The 19,652-nt window shown below is 43.1% G+C and overlaps 1 protein-coding gene across 3 annotated transcripts in view; it reads left to right on the forward strand.

Moving 5' to 3' along the window:
- Positions 1-14,456: 14,456 nt before the first annotated feature.
- RANBP9 (RAN binding protein 9) overlaps positions 14,457-19,652 on the forward strand; it is a 92,013-nt gene continuing 86,817 nt past the window's right edge. For all 3 annotated transcript variants that reach the window (XM_036878774.2, XM_057493972.1, XM_057493971.1), the window contains exon 1: positions 14,457-15,137. In XM_036878774.2, the coding sequence (XP_036734669.2) occupies positions 14,603-15,137 (535 nt within the window). In that variant the 5' untranslated portion in view covers positions 14,457-14,602. The remainder of the gene's footprint in view (positions 15,138-19,652) is intronic.

Genomic DNA, 19,652 nt, shown 5'->3' on the forward strand with positions numbered 1-19,652 from the left:
CCGCGCTGGTGCGGGTGACGGGGTGTCTGATGTGGGGGCTGCGTGGCTGTCAGAGTCTGAGCATGAGGACAGAGGTGTCCTCAGGTGAGGGCAGCCCCAGCCAAGGGGAAAGCATCTGTAAGAGGGGTGGGGTGGCAGTGGAGGTGAGGAATTGATCAAATAGATACATGCATGAGAAGGGGGTTACAAGTATAGAAAGGAAGAAGGTGAAAGGAACAAGGTGGTGTGACACTCGAACTGGAAGTAGTAGGAGCCGTGCTTTTCCAGATAGAAAGATAGATGGTGATAGGCAGATGACAGAAGTATAGATACATGTATGCATGCATATATGTGCTGCGGCAGACAGCCTCTAAGACTCACTCTGGGGCCTGGGTCTCCCTTGCCTCTGTTACTGCAGGAGGTAAATGCAGTAAGAAGCTGCTAAGATGGTCCCCAGTGATCCACACCTCCTGGTATTCCTGTCCGGGTGTAATTCTCTCTCCTTGAGTGTTGCAGGCCCATGAGCTGCTTCTAACCAGTAGAACACAGCAAAGATAATGCCATGTCTGTGGCTGTGTTACAGACGATTACAATGTCTGCTTCCCTGGAGGCTCTCTCCCTTGCTGGTTTTGATGAAGCTTCTCTGCTGTGAGTGGCCCTGGGGAGAGGCCCACATGGCAAAGAACAGCTCCAGCTAACAGCCAGTGAGAAACTGAGGTTCTCAGCCCATCGGAATCCACGAAGAACTGAATTCTGCCACCACACAAGCTTGGAAATGGGTGCTTGCCCAGCTGAGCTGGGAGATGAGCCCCAGCCCCAGCTGACACTTTATGAGACCTTGAGGCAGGGGAGCCAGCTAGGCCGTGCCAGCATGCCTGACCTCAGAAACTACAAGACAGTAATGGTGTGTTATTTGAAGTTGCGAAGTTTGGGGTGATTTGTTGCACAACAATAAATAGCTGATATATGTAGTATATATACACCTTAGCTCTCCCTCAGAAGGCCTTAGAGTAACAGCACTCTGAGAGCAATAAGCACACCTAGTACCCAGATTTTGGCTTCAAATGCCATTTTTGACAAGAGGAACCATGGCTCCTTGGAGAAAGGGCTAATTCCAGGGTTGTAGTATGGAAGGTACAAGATGAGTCTGGAACATCTGGCTCATGCCAGAAAGTAAGAAAGTGCCCAAAGAATGATGAAAACATGTCAAATGGAGAAAGAAGCCAGCTGGAAAGGGTTCCCACCAGCCAAATCAGAGGTAATTTGAGCATCAAAATAAACAAAAATAGTACTGGATTATGAGCCTGTTGAATAAAATAGGAAACCATGAGTCCATAGAGAGATAAATAACTAAATCATTAAAATAAAATATTAATTGATCAGGAATGAGATATTTAGATAATTTCAAGAGACTCCTTCACAAAATATTTACTATTTACAAAGAGGAAAAGGGTAACTTTAAAGTGGAGAAGCCTGGCAGATACCACCTTTATTTAATAACAAAATTAACATCATATTAATGGGAGACACAGAAATCATGCATCACCTGAAAGGATGCCCTGAGAGGAACTCAGAGACGTTTATTTGATATTCCTGCCCAAGCTGCAAAACCTGAATCTACTCAAGAGGAAATACCAGACAAATCCAAATTGGGAGAAACTCTAAACAATAACTGGCAATAACTCAGAAAGTGTCAGGGTTATGAAAGTTGATGATACTGAGGGACTGTCCCTGGGTGTGGAAACATAACAGCTACCTGCAATGTGTGTGTTTCAACTGGATTCTTTGGCTGGAAACAATGGCATTAGGACGACTGTCAAAACTTGAGTGGGTGTGAAGATGAGACGGTAGTAATGTGTCAGTGTTCCTTTCGTGATGATGATGGTTGTACTTCAGTTATGCAGAAGGATGGATATCTTTGTAGGAATTCCACACTGACATATTAGAAGGTGATAAGGATTGTTTGGGTTGGCAACTTTTCCCTCAGTAAAAAAAAAAAAAAAATTATTTGTACTGTATTGACAATTTTCCTGTAATTTAAAAAAAATTTTCATTTTGATATCATTAATATACAATTACTGGAACAACATTATGGTTACTAGACTCCTCCCATTATCAAGTCTCCCCCCGACATACCCCATTACAGTCACTGTCAGTGTAGTAAGATGCTATAGAATCACTAGTCTTCTCCATGTATACTGCCTTTCCCATGTCCCCCCACCCTACATTATGTGTGCTAATTGTAATGCCCCATTTTCCCACTTATCTCTCCCTTCCCACCCACCCTCCCCAGTCCCTTTCCCTTTGGTAACTGTTAGTCCATTCTTGGGTTCTGTGAGTCTGCTGCTATTTTGTTCCTTCCGTTTTTCCTTTGTTCTTATACTCCACAGATGAGTGAAATCATTTGGTACTTGTCTTTCTCCACCTGACTTATTTCATTGAGCATAATACCCTCTAGCTCCATCCATGTTGTTGCAAATGGTAGGATTTGTTTTCGTCTTATGGCTGAATAATATTCCATTGTGTATATGTACCACATCTTCTTTATCCATTCATCTACTGATGGACACTTAGGTTGTTTCCATTTCTTGGCTATTGTAAATAGTGCTGCGATAAACATAGGAGTGCATATGTGTTTTTCAAACTGGGCTGCTGCATTTTTAGGGTAAATTCCTTGGGTCAAATGGTATTTCTATTTTGAGTTTTTTGAGGAACCTTTATACTGTTTTCCACAATGGTTGAACTAGTTTACATTCCCACCAGCAGTGTAGGAAGGTTCCCCTTTCTCCACATCCTCGCCAACATTTGTTGTTGTTTGTCTTTTGGATGTTGGCCATCCTAACTGGTGTGATGTGATATCTCATTGTGGTTTTAATTTGCATTTCTCTGATGATTAGTGATGTGGAGCATCTTTTCATGTGCCTGTTGGCCATCTGAATTTCTTCTTAATTTTCCTGTAATTTTATGTGTCAAAATTTTAAGAAATTTTTGAAAAGAAGACACACTAGTCCAGTGCTTCTCAAAGCATGGTCCCCAGACCAGCAGCAGCAGCATCCTGACCTGGAAACTTGTTGAAAATGCAAATTCTGGAACCCCACCCTAGACCTGTGCTCCTGGTGATTGTGATGCACTGTAAACTTTGAGAACCACTGTTCTAGTCCATTTATTCAAAACTTAACATTGCTTGGCTGAGTGTAACTCTTACTATTAAACATAAACAAAATGGGTCTTTTTGAATTCCTACCCCTGCTTCCATCAATGATCCCCATTAAAAATCAGACAAAGTTAACACTAAGTAAAGACAATAGAATAATAGAGTTTGAAACTGTTTGAAAAAACAAGAAAGGAGCCTATTTATTGAGAGTATTTCACATGCCAGGCTTCATGCTAGGTGCCTTCCTACAGGAAATAACATCCATAGATTTTTCAAGATAGCCTCCAGAAATTTCAGTCCCCCAGTATCCCCATCCCAAGTCACTGAGTATTCTAACTTCTTAGAAATCCATTCAATACTCATTCAGTGAACATCTATTGATCACCTACTATGTGTCACAGAGTGAGCAAAGCATTTACAGCTATACTGTAATAAATTCACATACACAGTATTTGGTGCTATGACAAAAACCTTTATAGGACATACAATCTTTTTTTACTAATACCTATATTGAGACAAAATTCATATTCTACATACTTCATCCACTTAAAGTGTGTAATTCAATGGTTTTTAGTGTGTTCAAAAGTTGTTCAACCATCACCACACTCAACTTTAGAATATTTTCATCACCTCAGAAAGAAACTCTATTATTAGCATTCACTTCCTATTCCTTCTTCCCTTCTGCTCCTGGCAACCACTGATCCACTTTCTGTCTCTATGGATATCCCTACTGTGGACATTTCATATAAATGGAATCATAAAATACATGGTCTTTTGTGAATGTCTTCCTGCATTTAGCATAATGGTTCCAAGGCTCATCTGAGCAGTAGCATGCGTCTGACCTTTTGTTATTGCTGTGATGTGCCATTGTCTGGACACACTATGTTTCATTTATCCATTCATCCACTGATGGATGTCTAGATTGTTTCTGCCTCTTAGCTATTAGGAATAATGCAGTTATGAATATCTGTGTACAGGTTTGTATGTGGACATGTTTTCATTTGTGAATATACCTAGGAGTGGAATTGCTGGCTTATGTGGGAATGCTATGTTTAACCTTTTGAGGAAGCACCATACTATTTTTCAAAGTGGCCACCCCTTTTTCCCTTCCCACCAGCAGTATGGGAGTGTTCTGATTTCTCCACAGTCTCACCAATGCTTGCTATCAGTATGTGTAATCTTTGCATCATAATCAAACTGTGAAAAACTTCATTCTTAGAATGGAAACCATGGGGTGGGTTATAAAGACCTGGACTATCTTGCCAGTAGCAGCAGGAAGTAGTTAAGGGGTGCCTGCTAGATGCAGAGCACTATGACAGGATATGGGCTCTCTTAAGGTGTTTCTCATAGTTGTATTAAGTAAATGGAGCACCTATGACTCAGATTTCCCTGGCAAGCCAGGAAGTATCTCAAGCTCTCTTAGTCTGGTTCTACAAGCAGGGCAGCATGACTGAAAAATCTGGTGCTTCCAAATCACCCAGAGAGAGCAGAAGCAAGGAGTAATGGTTTTGGGCGCCTCAGCGAACCAGGCAGATGTTAGACAGCAGAGCACACTCAGGACATCTGTAATTTCCTGAGTTCATAGCAGCCTTTAGGCCACAACCTGGTGACCCATTCACCTGATCTGCCCCACTTAGATGTTTTGTTTGGCCCATGGAGTGTTATGATTTGAATTCCCTTATACTTTTCAGACTGTTTACAGCTCCAACTACTGTGGATTGTTTTATACCTACACTGGATCACTCTTCTACATTATCTATCTGGCTCCTAGAGGCATTTGAATGTGCACATCCTGCTGAGGATAATGCCTTAGTCACATGGCTAAAGCCTGGGCAACTATTAAGTTGAACAACATTGCCATCATCAAAAGCAAATTGTCACGTATTGACACTGCATCGTCAACAAGAAGCAGGTATTAAGCAGATAATTGTACAACATGCTGCATAGAGAACAGCAAACAGCTGTGACCTGTACCTATGAGGACCTTACAAACTGAAAAAAAAAATGCACTGACACAGACAGAGATTCATGTGGCCAACACAAGTGGAAAAAGACATAAAGACATACAGACCATGAAGATAAACAGGACGGATGGAGGTCCTCACTGAGCCAAACTCATACCTGTGTTCCCACTCAACATGCATTCTAAAAATTGATTTCTTGACAAAAGACACGCTTCCCAGATTATTCCTCTTAAAATTCAAAAGTATTTGCTGATGGCAGCTCCCTAAAATGATTTACAATACTTGGGACATTTCAAAACCTTTCAGTAATGCAAACAATTTTTTTCTTTCAGAGAGCTCTCTTACACCAGATACATTCACTGAAATGATCAGCTGGGTAATTAGAAATACAGTTTGAAGCCAAGTCCATACATCCCTGGATGCTGTGAGTACCCTGAGCAGTTCCCATTCCCTGCCAGATGCCCTATTCGGGCTGTTGTGAGCGTTGGTTGCCCATGGCCACGCAGCACTCTTCGCCAGAGAATTGTTTTTGTCTTATGGGAGTCTCCTTGCCTAGAGATGCAGGGATGTTATGCTTCCCAAGGGAGAGAGGCAGTCTGGTCTGCAGCTAATGAGTAATTAATACAGGTTGTAAAAGTCCTGGACTAAGGTGGGGCAATCCCATAGTCCATACCCACTCCAGAGCTCTGTGTGCAGTCAGGCTGAAGCCAGACTTCACTGAACTCTCATCTCCGCCTGGCTTCGTGCCCTTACTTCCTTACAGATTTCACCTGGAAGCACCATCACAAAAAATCACTCACATCAGAAACCCCATCTCCAACTCTGCTTCTAGGAAACCTGATGCAAGAAAACTGGCCTATCCTACGAAATTATCTTTATGGGGATCAGATTTTTAAGTGGTTGATAAAGCATAATACATATGACATTAGCATGCAATGGTTAAAAAGTAACAGCCCTGAGCTGTGGCAGCCAAGGTGACCTTCTAATGGTATCCTTAAGGCAGTTTTATGGCATTTATGCTTCTGCCAAATGCAAGAGCCATTTCAGTTCATACCCCAATCATGAAATCACTTTTCCATCAAACCAGAGTGCTTACAACCCCTTCCTTTACTGTGGTCAGAGCTCAGAATGATCAGAAAGAGGATAAGCTGTGAAATTATGAAGACAACTAGTCAGCCTAGATTTGCCTTCTTGAGGCATACAATTTACATGACACATGCACTCAGAATCTTACAGAAGAGTACATTCAAATAAAAAGCATTGCAAGTTTGATGAGGGAAAAGTGTTAATGTATCACTCTGGATTCTGTAGTATACAGTATACTTAATCTTCCTAACAACTTTGCACTACATTTTTTTGCAGAACCTAGTCAGCTTGAAGTGTGCATTAGTTTCCTAGGGCTGCTGGTGCAAATTACCACAACTTGGTAGTTTAAAATAACAGAAGTGAATTGTCTCAGAGTTCCAGAGGCTAGAAGTCCAAGATCAAGGTGTCCGTAGGGCTAGCTGTTTTGGGTTCTGTAAGGGAGGAACCATTCTTTGCCTCGCAGCTTCCAGCAGCTGTTGGTATTCCCTGACTTGAGCCTCTGCCTCTGCTCAGTTTCCTCCTCCTCTGTCTCAAACCTCCTCTACCTCGTTCTTCTAAGGGCACTTGCTAGTGGGTTCAGAGGCCCCTAGGATAATCCAGGATTATCTCATCTCAAGATCCTTAACATAATCACATTTGCAAAGACCCTCTTTCCAAATAAGGTCACATTCATGGGTTCACAGGTGGATGTCTTGTGGGGGCCGTTTTTGGGTCTACCACAGCGTAGACCTGTGTGTGCCTCAACGACCACGCCAAGACAAGCAGGGATGTGCACATTTGCAGGATGTGACCAGGGCAGTACTTGTGCACTGAGACTCACAGTCTTTACTCTTTAGAGCAGTCCAGAGGATTCTGGACATAATTCTGGCTTTTGCCAAGCACAAATTGCATAAGGAGTGATTGGGTCGGTGCACTTGATGGAAAGAAATATGTACTCAACATCCACCTATCAGTGTGGCTTCAGTGTTCCCTATCTAATCATATAGATTATTCTCAATATACTTATTGAGTTTGATGGGGTGGCCTAATATGCTATGGTGGGATTTGAAGTTTAAGGATTTAGAAAGGTTTGGGGACTCTTAAGAATGCCAACGATCAATAATCTATGGGAAAATTTCATATGGACAGTACTATAGGAAACATGTGGGGGAATGATACTGTTGGTGCTAGTAGGAAACCAGTATTCTGCAGCAACTGCCATTCCTTTAAATAATTGATATTGCATTGTAAGTTAAGTATTTGTAGGAAAAACTAATTGCAGCTAATGCAAAAAAGTACTAAAGAAGTCTCTGAAATATCACAATTTTAAAAAGCCTCACACATTGCTGGGCATATTTTCCTTACATATCTTTAAAAACACTTAAGGAAAATATATAAAAATATTTAAAAAATTAATTGCCAAGCGTGAAATGCTGTATAACCATATTGAAAGAACCTGTGACTTGCGAAATAAATTGCTCCACTGAGTTACTTTCTTCTTATAATTACTTAAGATTGCAAATTAGGCCTTGCATCTTCTTTAAGGATCATCATGATAAAAAAAAATGTATTATACACAATGGAATACTATTCAACCATAAGAAAGAAACAAATCCTACCATTTGCAACAACATGGATGGAGCTACAGGGTATTATGCTCAGTGAAATAAGCCAGGCGGAGAAAGACAAATACAGGTTGTGGAGTATAATGATGAACAAAACTGAAGGAACAAAACAGCAGCAGACTCAGAGACTCCAAGAAGGGACTAGTGGTTACCAAAGGGGAGGGATGGGGGAAAGCAGGTGGGGAGGGAGGGAGAAGGGGATTGAGGTGTATTATGATTGGCACACATGGTGTTGGGGGGAATCACGGGGAGGTCAGTGCAACACAGAGAAAACATGTAGTGACTCTGTGGCATCTTACTACGCTGATGGACAATGACTACAATAGGGTATGGGGGGACTTGATAATATGGGTGAACGTAGTAGCCACATTGTTTTTCATGTGAGGCCTTCATAAGAGTGCATATCAATGATACCTTAATTAAAAAATTAATTTATTTATTTATAAAAAAGGGTACCTAAAAAAAAAGAAATGTATTAATTACCTCCATGCCATTACCTAGGTACAAAGAAACTTAAATTGAAATATTAATTCATTTTACTTATAAACTGGTTAAGCTGAAGAATCACATTTCCTGGGATATTAGAACGACAGCCATAGTGCTTTTTGTCTCCATTATAGCATTTTTCCTACTGCATACTGAAAAACTGGTTATGTAAGTCATGTTCTTTCCCACAGAACAATAAACTCCTTGAGGGCAAGGGCCTTAAGTTTCCCATGCCTTTAAAAAAATTTTCCCATGCTGCCTAGAATCGTGTATTGCATATAATAGGCACTCAGTAAATGGAGACTGAAATTCAGGCCACACCTCAGTAAAATAGGGGGCTAAGCCACAGTGGGTAGGCAAGTTACAGCCCTCAGTGGTGTCTGGTACTTTGGGGACCGTTTATCATTATCCTTTAAGGGCACATCTTTTTTTTCCCCTCTGCTCTTTGTTCTGTTTTGTCCTGTATCTTCCTTCTGCCTTTCTTTTTCCTCCTAACATCTGCTACAGACTGAATGTTTGTGTCACCCTTAATCCATACGTTGAAACCTAATACCCAATGTGATGGTATTTGGAGGTGGGGTATTTGGGAGCTGATTAGGTCATGAGGATGGAGCCTCATGAATAGGCTTTAGTGCCCTTCTTGGAAATCCCAGAGAGCTCCCTCACCCCTCTCCCCATGTGAGGACACAGTGGAAAAAACAGCTGTGTTTGAACAAAGAAGTAGGCTCTTACCAGACACTGAATCTGCTGGCACCTTGATCTTGGACTTCCCAGCCTCTAGAACTGTGATAAATAAATGTTCACTGTTTATAAGCCACACAGTCTATGATATTTTATCATAGCAGCCCTAACAGGCTAAAATGGTATGCCAGCATGATATGGAATCCATTTATTTCGTAGGCATTTCCTAGGCCGGTAGGTGACATTGTCTGGATCTTGGGGAAATTCTGGAGCAGGCTCCCCATTCCATGATTCCATCAAAAACTTGATCACACCTACTCAAATTACAGAGCAGCCTTCCCATTCCACGATTCCATCAAGCACTTGATCACACCTACTCAATAACAAGAAAAAGGAACATAGGAATCAATATGAAGAAAAAAAATGTCAGTTTTGACAAATGGAAGATGAGTTAAAGTGGACTAGAAAAGCAGAAGGCAAAATTCAGAGGGAAATAATAAGATGGATAGCAGATTAACTTAAGCAATCGTTAGCTCAATTTCTTTAAGCCAAAACTGATATTTTTCTTCAAATTCTTCTAGAATAGATTAATAAAGCATAGTTGCCTGTCAACTTAATAGCTCTTGGTTTTTCACATATATTTTATTAACAAATACTGAAATGAAATGGTGCATTTATGTTATCCTATGTGATTCTGCAGATCCTTTTCACCCAGAACCCTATGCCCCAGGAATACTATCTCCTGGTTTTTGGTTATAGCCACCACCACTATTGGTCTGGCCAAGACAACATGCGAAGTCCTCCCTCATTAGACTGGGGCTTGGACTCTTCAAAGCCTTTGTTTCTAAAAAGCGTCGACTGTTTCTCTAAGTCTTTGCTATTCAAAGGATAGTCCATGAACCACCAGCAGCATCAGCACATGGAAGCCTGTTAGAAATACAGAATCCTGGGTCCACTCAACAAATCCCCACGTTCGGGTTTGAGAAGTGCTGTTCATGTGTACTAATCTTGCCTTTTCAACTAGACTATTTCACTGAAGGACTAGGTTCTTTCCTGCCTTGTTCATCTCTGTAATCCTTCTTCCCTCTTTTCCTTACTCCATGCCAAGAATCTAACACATGGTTCCATACATAATAGATGCTTAGTAGATACCCACCCACCTCTACTCCCAACTGGGGCTCCACCTGCTGTAGTTTCCAAGCATTGAGCTGTTTGCCATTCCTTTGAATTGCCACATATTGAGCGTAGAAATATCCTGATTCCATGCACAATGACATTAGGTCTATTCAAGACTCTAGGGTGCAGCACACACTGTTGGTAATAAAGTGCACTTGTTGACTCCTAGAATTTCATTGCTAGTGACTGGTCTTGCTATTTAGTGTTGAGAATGGTTTATAAAGGATAATGATATAATGGTCTAGAATAGGGGTCACAAAGTACAGCCTGTAGGCCAAATCCAGCCAGCTGCCTATTTTTGAAAATAAAATTTTATTGGAACACAGCCATAGTGTTTGGGTATTGTCTCTGGCTACTTTTCATCCATAACAGCAAAGTTGAGTAGTTTCAACAGGCACAGAGAGCCTAAAATATTTTGTATCTGACCCATTACAGAAGAAGTTTGCCAATTCCTGGTCTAGAGGCTGTATTTAACATGTATGTGGTAAGTGCGGTCCCCCTAGGTCATTGGAAGTTAGGATGACTCTAGTAGGCAGCTTTCAAATGGCCTGCAAGACCCCCACCTTCCTGAATTCATGCCCTTGTGTCATCTCCTCCCCTTGAATGTGGGCTGGACCTAGTGACTCTTTTTGGAAGAAACAGATCACAGCAAAAGTGATGGATGTCATTTCTGTGACTTCTGTCCCACTGCTACTGCTTTCTCGGGTTGCACATTTTGATGAAGCAAGCTGCCCCGTTGGAGAGGCCCCAGTGGCAAGGAACTGAGGGCCACTTCTGGCCAATAGCAGCAAGGAACTAAGGCCCTTCGTCCAATGGTCTGGAGTCACTGAATCCTGCCGACAACCATGTGACTGAGCTTAGGAGCACATCCTTCTCCAGTCAGGGCTTAAGATGAGTGAAGCCCAGTTGATACCTTCAATGCTGGTAGAAGACTCTAATGAGGAGGACCCAGTTAAGCTGTGTCAGATTCCCGATGCCCAGAAACTGTGTGAAAATAAATGTAACTTGAAGCCACTAGGTTTGGGGGGTAAATGGTTAAGCAGTGGTGGGTAACTAATACAGTCCTGGAACCCATACTATAGATCTTGGCCCACTTTGCCCATCACATTTTCCAGTACCTAGAAGGATACTGCCATGGACATTTACTGAAACTGTCTGGCCAGTGTCTGACTGTCTTTCCTGGTAGAGGGAAATCCTCAACTGTGGGCATCAGTGGCCCTCTTCCCACTAGGGTAGTATGTTCTAATCTCTTTCATGTCATGCTATACATAGAAAATGAGTAAGCTATGTAAAGCAATGTACAAATGCATGAGGCTGCTCACTGTCAGAAGGGACCAGCTCCAGCGGCTCGAGGCTCTCCAGGCCCACCCTGAGCTGAGGGTATCAATAACTCAGCACTTCTATATAAGTACCCATAATATAAGCTGAGAATCTCTGCTCACTGGTAGCCCCCGGCATGGGCGTACAACCTAGGTTTGGCCAACTTTGAAACTTGAGTGAGTGATGAAAAGATGGAAGTGAGAGAGATGAAAGTCTGGGTGGTAGAGGGGGCAGATGACGGTGGCTGCTGTAATTAGTGGGGAGCCAGTGTATTTATGCTGCTTTACCTCCTGTGGTCTTTGTTTTTAGGCCTGGTCATCCAGTCTTCTGGTCAATTCTGAGAATCATTTAATAGCTTTCCAGTAATTTCTTAAAAGAGCTAGAATTGGCCCCTACTGTTTGCTACTGAGAACCACAGCAAATAGACACATACCAATATTATAACATTACATGGCGAAGACTGAAAACAGGTGCAAAAAGATTTTGAACGAATTCAAAGCTAATTTATTTTTACCACTTATATCTCTCCATATGTCTAATATTTTCATAATAAGAATTTACTTTTAATCATATACTACAATTTTCCATTATGGAAACATATGGGGATTTTCCTTCATATCTTTCTTATTAACAATTTTTGCAGTGTATAATTATCGGATAGCCTTTTTTCCATTTAGCACATCATAACCACTTTTCTATGTGAAATTAGGCCCATATCTACTAAGTCAAAAGGAAGGGGTGCCTTTTTCTAATTTGTCAGCCTCTTTCTTTGGGCAATACCACTGCCTATGGAAGATGTATTAAAAAATAAATTCAAACAAATGTGTTAATATGTGTTCCCAGAGACCTAATTCCGCTGAATTCATACAGGATCATTTCTTCAACCAGTCCCTTTAGCTTGGTACTTAATTTGCTTCCATATTTCATCTTTCAGTACTTACTATTGAACATTTTTGGCCAAAATTCCTTCCATATTTTCCATTTTTGTTACTTGGTTTTGATTTTGGGGTGGGAAAAGTCAAAAGGTACAAATACCTGTATGTCTCTTTAGAAATATCACCAAAGATAAGCCTTCTAAAAACGATGTTATCAAGGTTCTTTGCCACCTTCGTACGAGAAAGTGCTCCCTCCCTGGCATCTTCCCCAACAACTGAAATTAATTTCTTAAGGTTGCTTTTTTCCTAATTTCTTAAGTTGCTGCTATAAAAAGCTTCCAATAAAATGTCACATTCATTCTCTCAACCATTCCTAGTCTAAGTAAAGTTCTATAGAGTTTTTAAGTGTGCTGATAGAAAAAAATACATCTTCACAAATAAAACCTTGATAACTATTTCAAGAAAGTTTGATGAGGCTTGGAGCCATTTATTCTACCCTGGCTTTTTAAATGGCCAACATTTAAAAGAGCTTGGTTAATTTAACTCATTGTTACTGTAATATAAATGGACGTTTTAGAGCAATTTAAATACAACGACATCATGTAATTTAATGTGCCCTGGCTTGAAAAAAGTCACCAAACAATAGGTTACAATTATCACATATGTTTATTAAAGAACCACAGAGCATCTAGTTGTCTGGGTAACTGGGGGAGAAATTAGACTGAATGACTTTGTTAGTTCTGGCCAGACACTGAGGGCCTTCAATTAAATCGCCATTTACCTACCCTCTTCAAAACCAAACAAATATCTGTTCATCAAAACGTTCCTTGTTTATTTGGCCAAAGAAGTACAATCACGTCTTTAGCAGCAAACAAATACCAGAATTCCTATCATGTAGTTTGCCCTTGTAAAGCTCCATTTTGCCAGCTACGGAAGGGATAACCTAAACAAACGGAAGTAGTGAAAACAAAATGCAATGCTAGAACGGGACAGAGAGCAACACTTGGCAAGTTGTGCCAAATTAGTCGACCAAGCAAAGCACTCTACTAGGAGCTGCAAAGTAGGAAGTCCTATTTTTGACTCTGCCGACCTCAGTGAATACTGCCTTGTTTTAGAAATGGGAATAATTCTTTGCTACTGAACAGGCCTGTTGTGAAAATTAATGAGTCTATGAAATATTTTGACGTCTCTAGAAGCCCTTCCTAAGTACACACTATAACCTTACATTCATACAGTTAGTGCAGCCTCTTTGAAAATATGCCAATCTTTATTAGTATTCCCGTGACACCTTCCACCAATGCACGTTCACTTTAAGTCCTTGCTAAATTAATTAATAAAATGCTCACTATTTTAGGTGGGAGACTTTGCCGTCGGAAATGGTTTCCACTCCCCACATGATACATTTTAAGGTACCAAACACCGTGGAGTATGAAGAGCCGTAGGGTCATAAAGAGGGAGGTGGCAAACAGGAATATGCTCTGGGGCAAGAGCTCCCAGCAGAGCTGAGACCCCGGCCGGCACTCTCCAGATTGCTCCCCGGAACCCAGGCCGCTCGGCTCGTCCGGGCCTAGTGGGCCCGGTGCGCTCCGGGCGCCCGCAGGCCGGGCTTGCGGCAGCCCCAGCGGGGCTCGATTACTTTCGCCTGGGCAAGAGGCAGCCCCGCCGCTCCAGCGGGCACCCTACGGTGGGGAGGTGGGGCGACGACAACAAAAAGCACTAAAGTAGGCGGAGATTCTCCCGGGGAGGGCCGGGCGCGCGGACGGAGAGGCCGCGGACTCGCTGGAAGAGGCCGGACCTCCGCTGGGCCCCTGCGCCGGGAGCCACGCGCCCCGCACCTTGCGGCCGACGGGCCCAGCCCCGCCGGCCAGGCCGCGCACTCCGGCCCTCCCCTCCCCCCTCGCACCTCCGTCCCGCCCCCTCGTGTAGCACCGCCCGCGCGCAGCGTCTCGCGCCGCTCGGTCCTCCCGCCAGGAAACATCCGCGAGAGCAGCGGCCGCGGAGGCCACCACTGCGCCTTTCCCTGCCGCGCTCCCGCCCTCGCGTCCGGGCCCGCGCTCCGGTCAACGTGCTCTCGCAGCCTCTCCGGCCCCGCCGCCCACCCCCGGGCCTCCGAGTCTCCCAACCGTCGCGCTTTGCCTCGGCGCGCGGCCCGCCGCCTGCTTCCGGGGCGGGCGGACCAGGCTCCTGGTGCGGGCGGCCGCCGCGACAGCGCCCCCGGGAAGCCGAGGAGGAAGGAGCGAGGAGGTGGAGGCGGCCGCAGGCTGAGTCGCGGCCGGGATGTCCGGGCAGCCGCCGCCGCCGCAACAGCAGCAGCTGCCGCCGCCACCGCCGGCAGCCGTGGCCCCCGTCCCGGGAGTGGTCCTGCCGGCGCCCCCGGCCGTCAGCGCCGGCTCCTCTCCGGCCAGCTCGCCCGGCGGCGGCGGCTTGGGGGCCGCGGCGGCCGCCCTGCTCCTACACCCGCCGCCGCCGCCGCCGCCCCCGGCCACCACGGCCCCGCCGCCGCCGCCCCCGCCGCCCGCCTCGGCGGCCGCCCCCGCCGCCGCGCCCCCCGCGCCCCCGGGCCCCGCTGCGGGACCCGGCCTGGCCGGAGGCTCCCCGGTCCCCGCCGTGGCGGCGGGCAGCAGCGCCGCGGCCCTGTTCCCGCACGGAGACTCGGCCCTGAACGAGCAGGAGAAGGAGCTGCAGCGGCGGCTGAAGGGCCTCTACCCGGCCGTGGATGAGCAGGAGACGCCGCTGCCTCGGTCCTGGAGCCCGAAGGACAAGTTCAGCTACATCGGCCTTTCTCAGAACAACCTGCGGGTGCACTACAAAGGTACTGGGCGTGCGTCCTGCGGTGGGAGTGGGGCCACTGACCCGACGTGTCCGCCGCCGCCTCCGGCCCTTGGCCCGCCCCCGCTCGCTCTCCCGGGGCTCGGTGCCCTCCGAGGTGACCCGCCGCCCGCTCTGCTCCTGCGAGGGTGGGATTGGGGTCACGGTGAAAGGGGCGACATTCTTGGAAGCGGAAGGTGAGTGTAACGCGCGAGGTCTATTGCAGCTGGTCATACTAGGCCAGGACTAGTACACCTTGAGGGAATCCAGGATGACAGGACAGAACTCGCTTTCTGATTTCCGTTTAAGATAAACCTTAGGGCTTATGGAGAGGAATCTATGGCCTCGGAGTTGGGTTACATTGTTCTGCAGGTGATGATGGGTCAGGCGTTCTCTTCTAACGTGGGAGGAGAGAGGCACGATTCCGAGGTATGATTGCTGATGAAGGGAGAGCGGCGGGGCGGGGGCACGGGGGGAGGAGAGATCTGTGGAGGATTTGGGCCAGAATTAGGCCAGATATTGTCCAGGGGGACAAAAGGACCAGGGGCCCAAGTTAGGCACCAGTGTGTCTTACTAAAAGCAACCGGCAGCGTAGGAGAGGTGAACCCTCAGGAGTACGCGTTTCTTAACGCGAGCAGAAATCTACCACTGCTGTTCGGAAATGCTCTGTTTACATGCTGGCATTACATGAAGTCCTGTTGTAAACAGGGGTTTTAAAAAAATGTTACTTAGTATTTTAAAGGAAATTCGCTTATGTTTTATACCTGCAGTTAAAAAAAAACCAAAACTTACGTTTGCGCTTGTTTCTCTCCTCCCTCACCTTCCTTTCTTATTTTAAAACAAAGCGTTAAGATCAGGTGTATATAAAATTCTAAGTTGCTATGGGAATTTTTGAAATGTAATCCAAATTAATAGCATGCCTCAAGTTTATTTGTTTGGGGGAAAAGAAAAATCAACCTAATGTATTCATCTGTCTAGAAACAAATCAGGTATTTTAGGCCCCAAATCTGAAGCAGGAGCCTTTACATTCAAAGCAGCCTCATTTTGATTGGCTACAAAGGGAGGGTCTTAATCAGATGCTAGTGACATGGATTTAGAGGGTATAAGCAACCGTTGTGGTTAAAGTATACAGATTTGAAATTTGAGAAGAACCTTGATAAGTAAGTAACTATTTAATCAGAAAGGAGAATGGTCACAGGAAATGTACCAAGTGATTTGGCTGCAGAAAATCACACACAAAAACAGGCCTTGTTGAATATTCTTTTTTATCCATAGATGCAGAGAAATGCTTTCAATTTAAAAATGTTAGGTTACATAAATGGCTGAAAATTATCTTTTTTTGAAGGACATTTTGTTAATACACTGGGAAGGCTATTATTTATTTTGTGTTTTAATTTGTATGAACTGTTGTCTGTTGTGAAATGTTACTTCTGATCTGGCTACAAGAAAGATTTTTGTTAGACTTGACAAGCTCGTATTTTAAATTTATGGTGAATGGTTAATAATTAGCGTAAAAAACCAAAGGTAGAAGATAGGGAAGATTATGGAACAAAGAATCTTAGCTTTCAGGAGTCCTGCAATCATTTGTAATTTTAGGCATGTTATAAATAGGGCCTCGGTTTCTTCCTCTGAGTAATGAGGGAGTTGAGCCTTCGTGGTTGGTAGGGAAATTTCCAGCTCTGAATTTCCATGATAACTAAGATTTGTGATTACAGCTAATTTAGTATTGTAACATACCTTGTTTACTTCTACTAACTCCTTTTACATAAAATTGATGATTTGGGTTAGAGAAAAGTGCATGCTCATGTGAAATTGGTTGGAGTTTGGAATATTTACGACACTGCTGACTCAATTACTTTTCCTGTTGGCCTTTTCATTACTTTTTGTTGTGTAATACTAAGATTCACTTTCTGGAAACTTCACTCTTTTGTAAACATAAATCATTTCTGGAAGAACAGATGTAGTTGTTTTTCTTTTCTCTCCCTCTCTTCTTTCTCCCGTTTGTCTCTCCCTCCCTCCTGGTCACACACACAGTCCCTTTTCCCCCTTCTACTGCTTCTTCCTCTTGTTTTATTAATGTGTGGGGTTTTTTCCTGTTTTTTCTGTGTGCCTTCCGAGTGGACCACACCAAAAGTACCCAGCTGTTCTTCCCAGTAATAAGGGAAGGGAGCAAAGGGGACGTGTCGTAGGTAGTTGGTAACAAAACTTTGAAGTCACAGAATCCCCAGAGTGAATTTTGTTTAACTTGTTATCATGCTGCATTGACTTTACCTAAGGATTTTGAAACACTATTAAGATTAAAAACTACTGTTCATTAAGTATTGTTGATAATTACAGAATGTCAAAAGATTGATGAAAACTATTTTCTGGAATTATGAGGATTTTACTTACCCGTGAGGTAGAAATATCTTAGTCTCCTTTGCTTTGAACATACTCTCTTTTTAAGATGTTTTTCTTCTAAGTTGGAATTACTGTTTTTGGAAGCCATATGGTTCCTTAAATGATTTGTGGGATTAAAGTTAAACAATGCCAGACATGCAAAGTTGATTGGATTGCAGAGGAATAGCAGTGTATATACTGTATGTTAAAAATTTTTTAGACCTTTTGCTTAGCAGTTACACACCAACCATTGATACACTCAGGCATGGCCCCTTTTATTTTTAAAATCCTTGTCATCTTTGAATAAGTACCAGTGTGACAATGTTAGAGTTAGTTATAACTTTACTGTAGCTTAAAGCATTTTAGTGACTAAGGATTTGATGTCTAAGTATTCACTTACATCTTGAATTTTTATATTTGTGAAGTTACTGCTGTTTTGGATACTTTACAGAGCATTTTGATACATACTCATACACACACACATGCACGTGTGTTAGTGGATTTGGACAAGATGGTGGAATTCTCATCTTAGATGTGAGAAAGTGGGAGCTCTTGCAGTTTAGATTTCCCAGTCACAAGTAAGCCAGAATTGAAAACTAATTTTTATCAACTCTAAATGTAGTGCTCTTTTCACTATACCATTTATACTACTGTTTCAATTTGTGTGAGACTTGTTTTTTCAAATAGATAAAATCCAGTCATCATATTTAGAACTTCTTGAAGAATAATTGACATTAAAAGTATTTCCTCTGGGGAAAAATGTTATCTGGCACCCACTTAACACCATGGAAAAGTCCAGACACCTTGATGATTTTAGGGCTGCTTGGAAGAAAAGCAAGATATGTGAAAGTTGGGAATGATAAGCAATGAAATAGTGAATTGCATTTTTTAACTGATGCGTCATTAGGGTATCTAACCAAATGGGTTTATCTTTTGGTGTGCCTAACTTCATGCCCTCAGTATCACCCATCATTAGGCCTTTAACACTTTCTAAATTTAATTTTTTATCTAATTTCTTGCACTGAAGGTTGAACAAAATCTCAACAAATATCTGCTTGCCTACCAATACAAAGGTATTTTAAGAATTATGGGGGTGATATAAAAATGTTCCTTAAAATCAAACTGAACTTTTCCCATGGTTCTTTGGCCAAAATTTGGGAAATTTAGCTTTTAAAATGCCAGTTGAAAACTGCAAGAATTCAGTGAATCTAATAAAATCATACTTAGAGGAAAGTAGATAGTAGTAATGGTAATTTATTGAGTAATTGCTCTAAAGCAGATTTTTTGTTAGGTGCATTGCATATATGCCTTGCTCTCTACTTTTATTCTTTTATTCAGCAAGTATTTAGTGAATGTTTACTTTGAGCCAGGCTCTGGGCTCTCAGGGCTGAATAAGATACTGTCTTTGAATTCAGAGAGCTTGAGGAACATGAGTGCAGTACGGAAAGTGTTGTGAAGAGTACAAAAGTGTTGTGAAGAGTACCGTGGGAGACCAGAGGAGCGTGCCCCTCAGGCCGACACTGGAAGGGATGAAGTTGATGTGTCAGGGACAGCTTCTTGGAGGGGATGAGGCCAGTGGTTGGTCTTAAGAGTTGAATAGGATATGGGGGAAAAAGGAAGGTCTGGTCATTGCAAGTGAAAATGCACAAGCAAAAGCATAGAGGAGAGAATTTTACAGTGTATGTTTGAATCTACAAGCAGTGTTTTGATTTTTGGAATTTAAGAGTGTGTGACAAGTAGCAGCTGGGAAAAGATCATGAGGGGCCTTACAGGATATTTTTTTGAGCTTAAATCTTATTCTGTAGGAGATGAAGAATCTTCAAAGGATTTTAAGTAGGAAGTGACTGGCTCATATTTTCATTTTTGTAAGATTATACAACTAATGAGAGGATGGACTTCAGGGGTATGAAACTGGAAATAACAAACTCAACTTAGAAGCCTGGTACAGCAGACCCTATAAGAAGGACCTGAACTTGGACAGTGGTAGGGGTGCAGAAGAGCAGGCATTTTTGTGTTACGTTTTAAAGTAACCCTGACGGGATATGACGGAATGATGGAGAGGGAAATCTAAGATGACCACTTGGGTTTCTAGCTCTGTTGGGTTCTTGTAATGAGCCAGGAAACAGTACAATGTATTTGG

Source organism: Manis pentadactyla, chromosome 16 (assembly GCF_030020395.1).
Source record: "Manis pentadactyla isolate mManPen7 chromosome 16, mManPen7.hap1, whole genome shotgun sequence".
NCBI lineage: Eukaryota > Metazoa > Chordata > Mammalia > Pholidota > Manidae > Manis > Manis pentadactyla.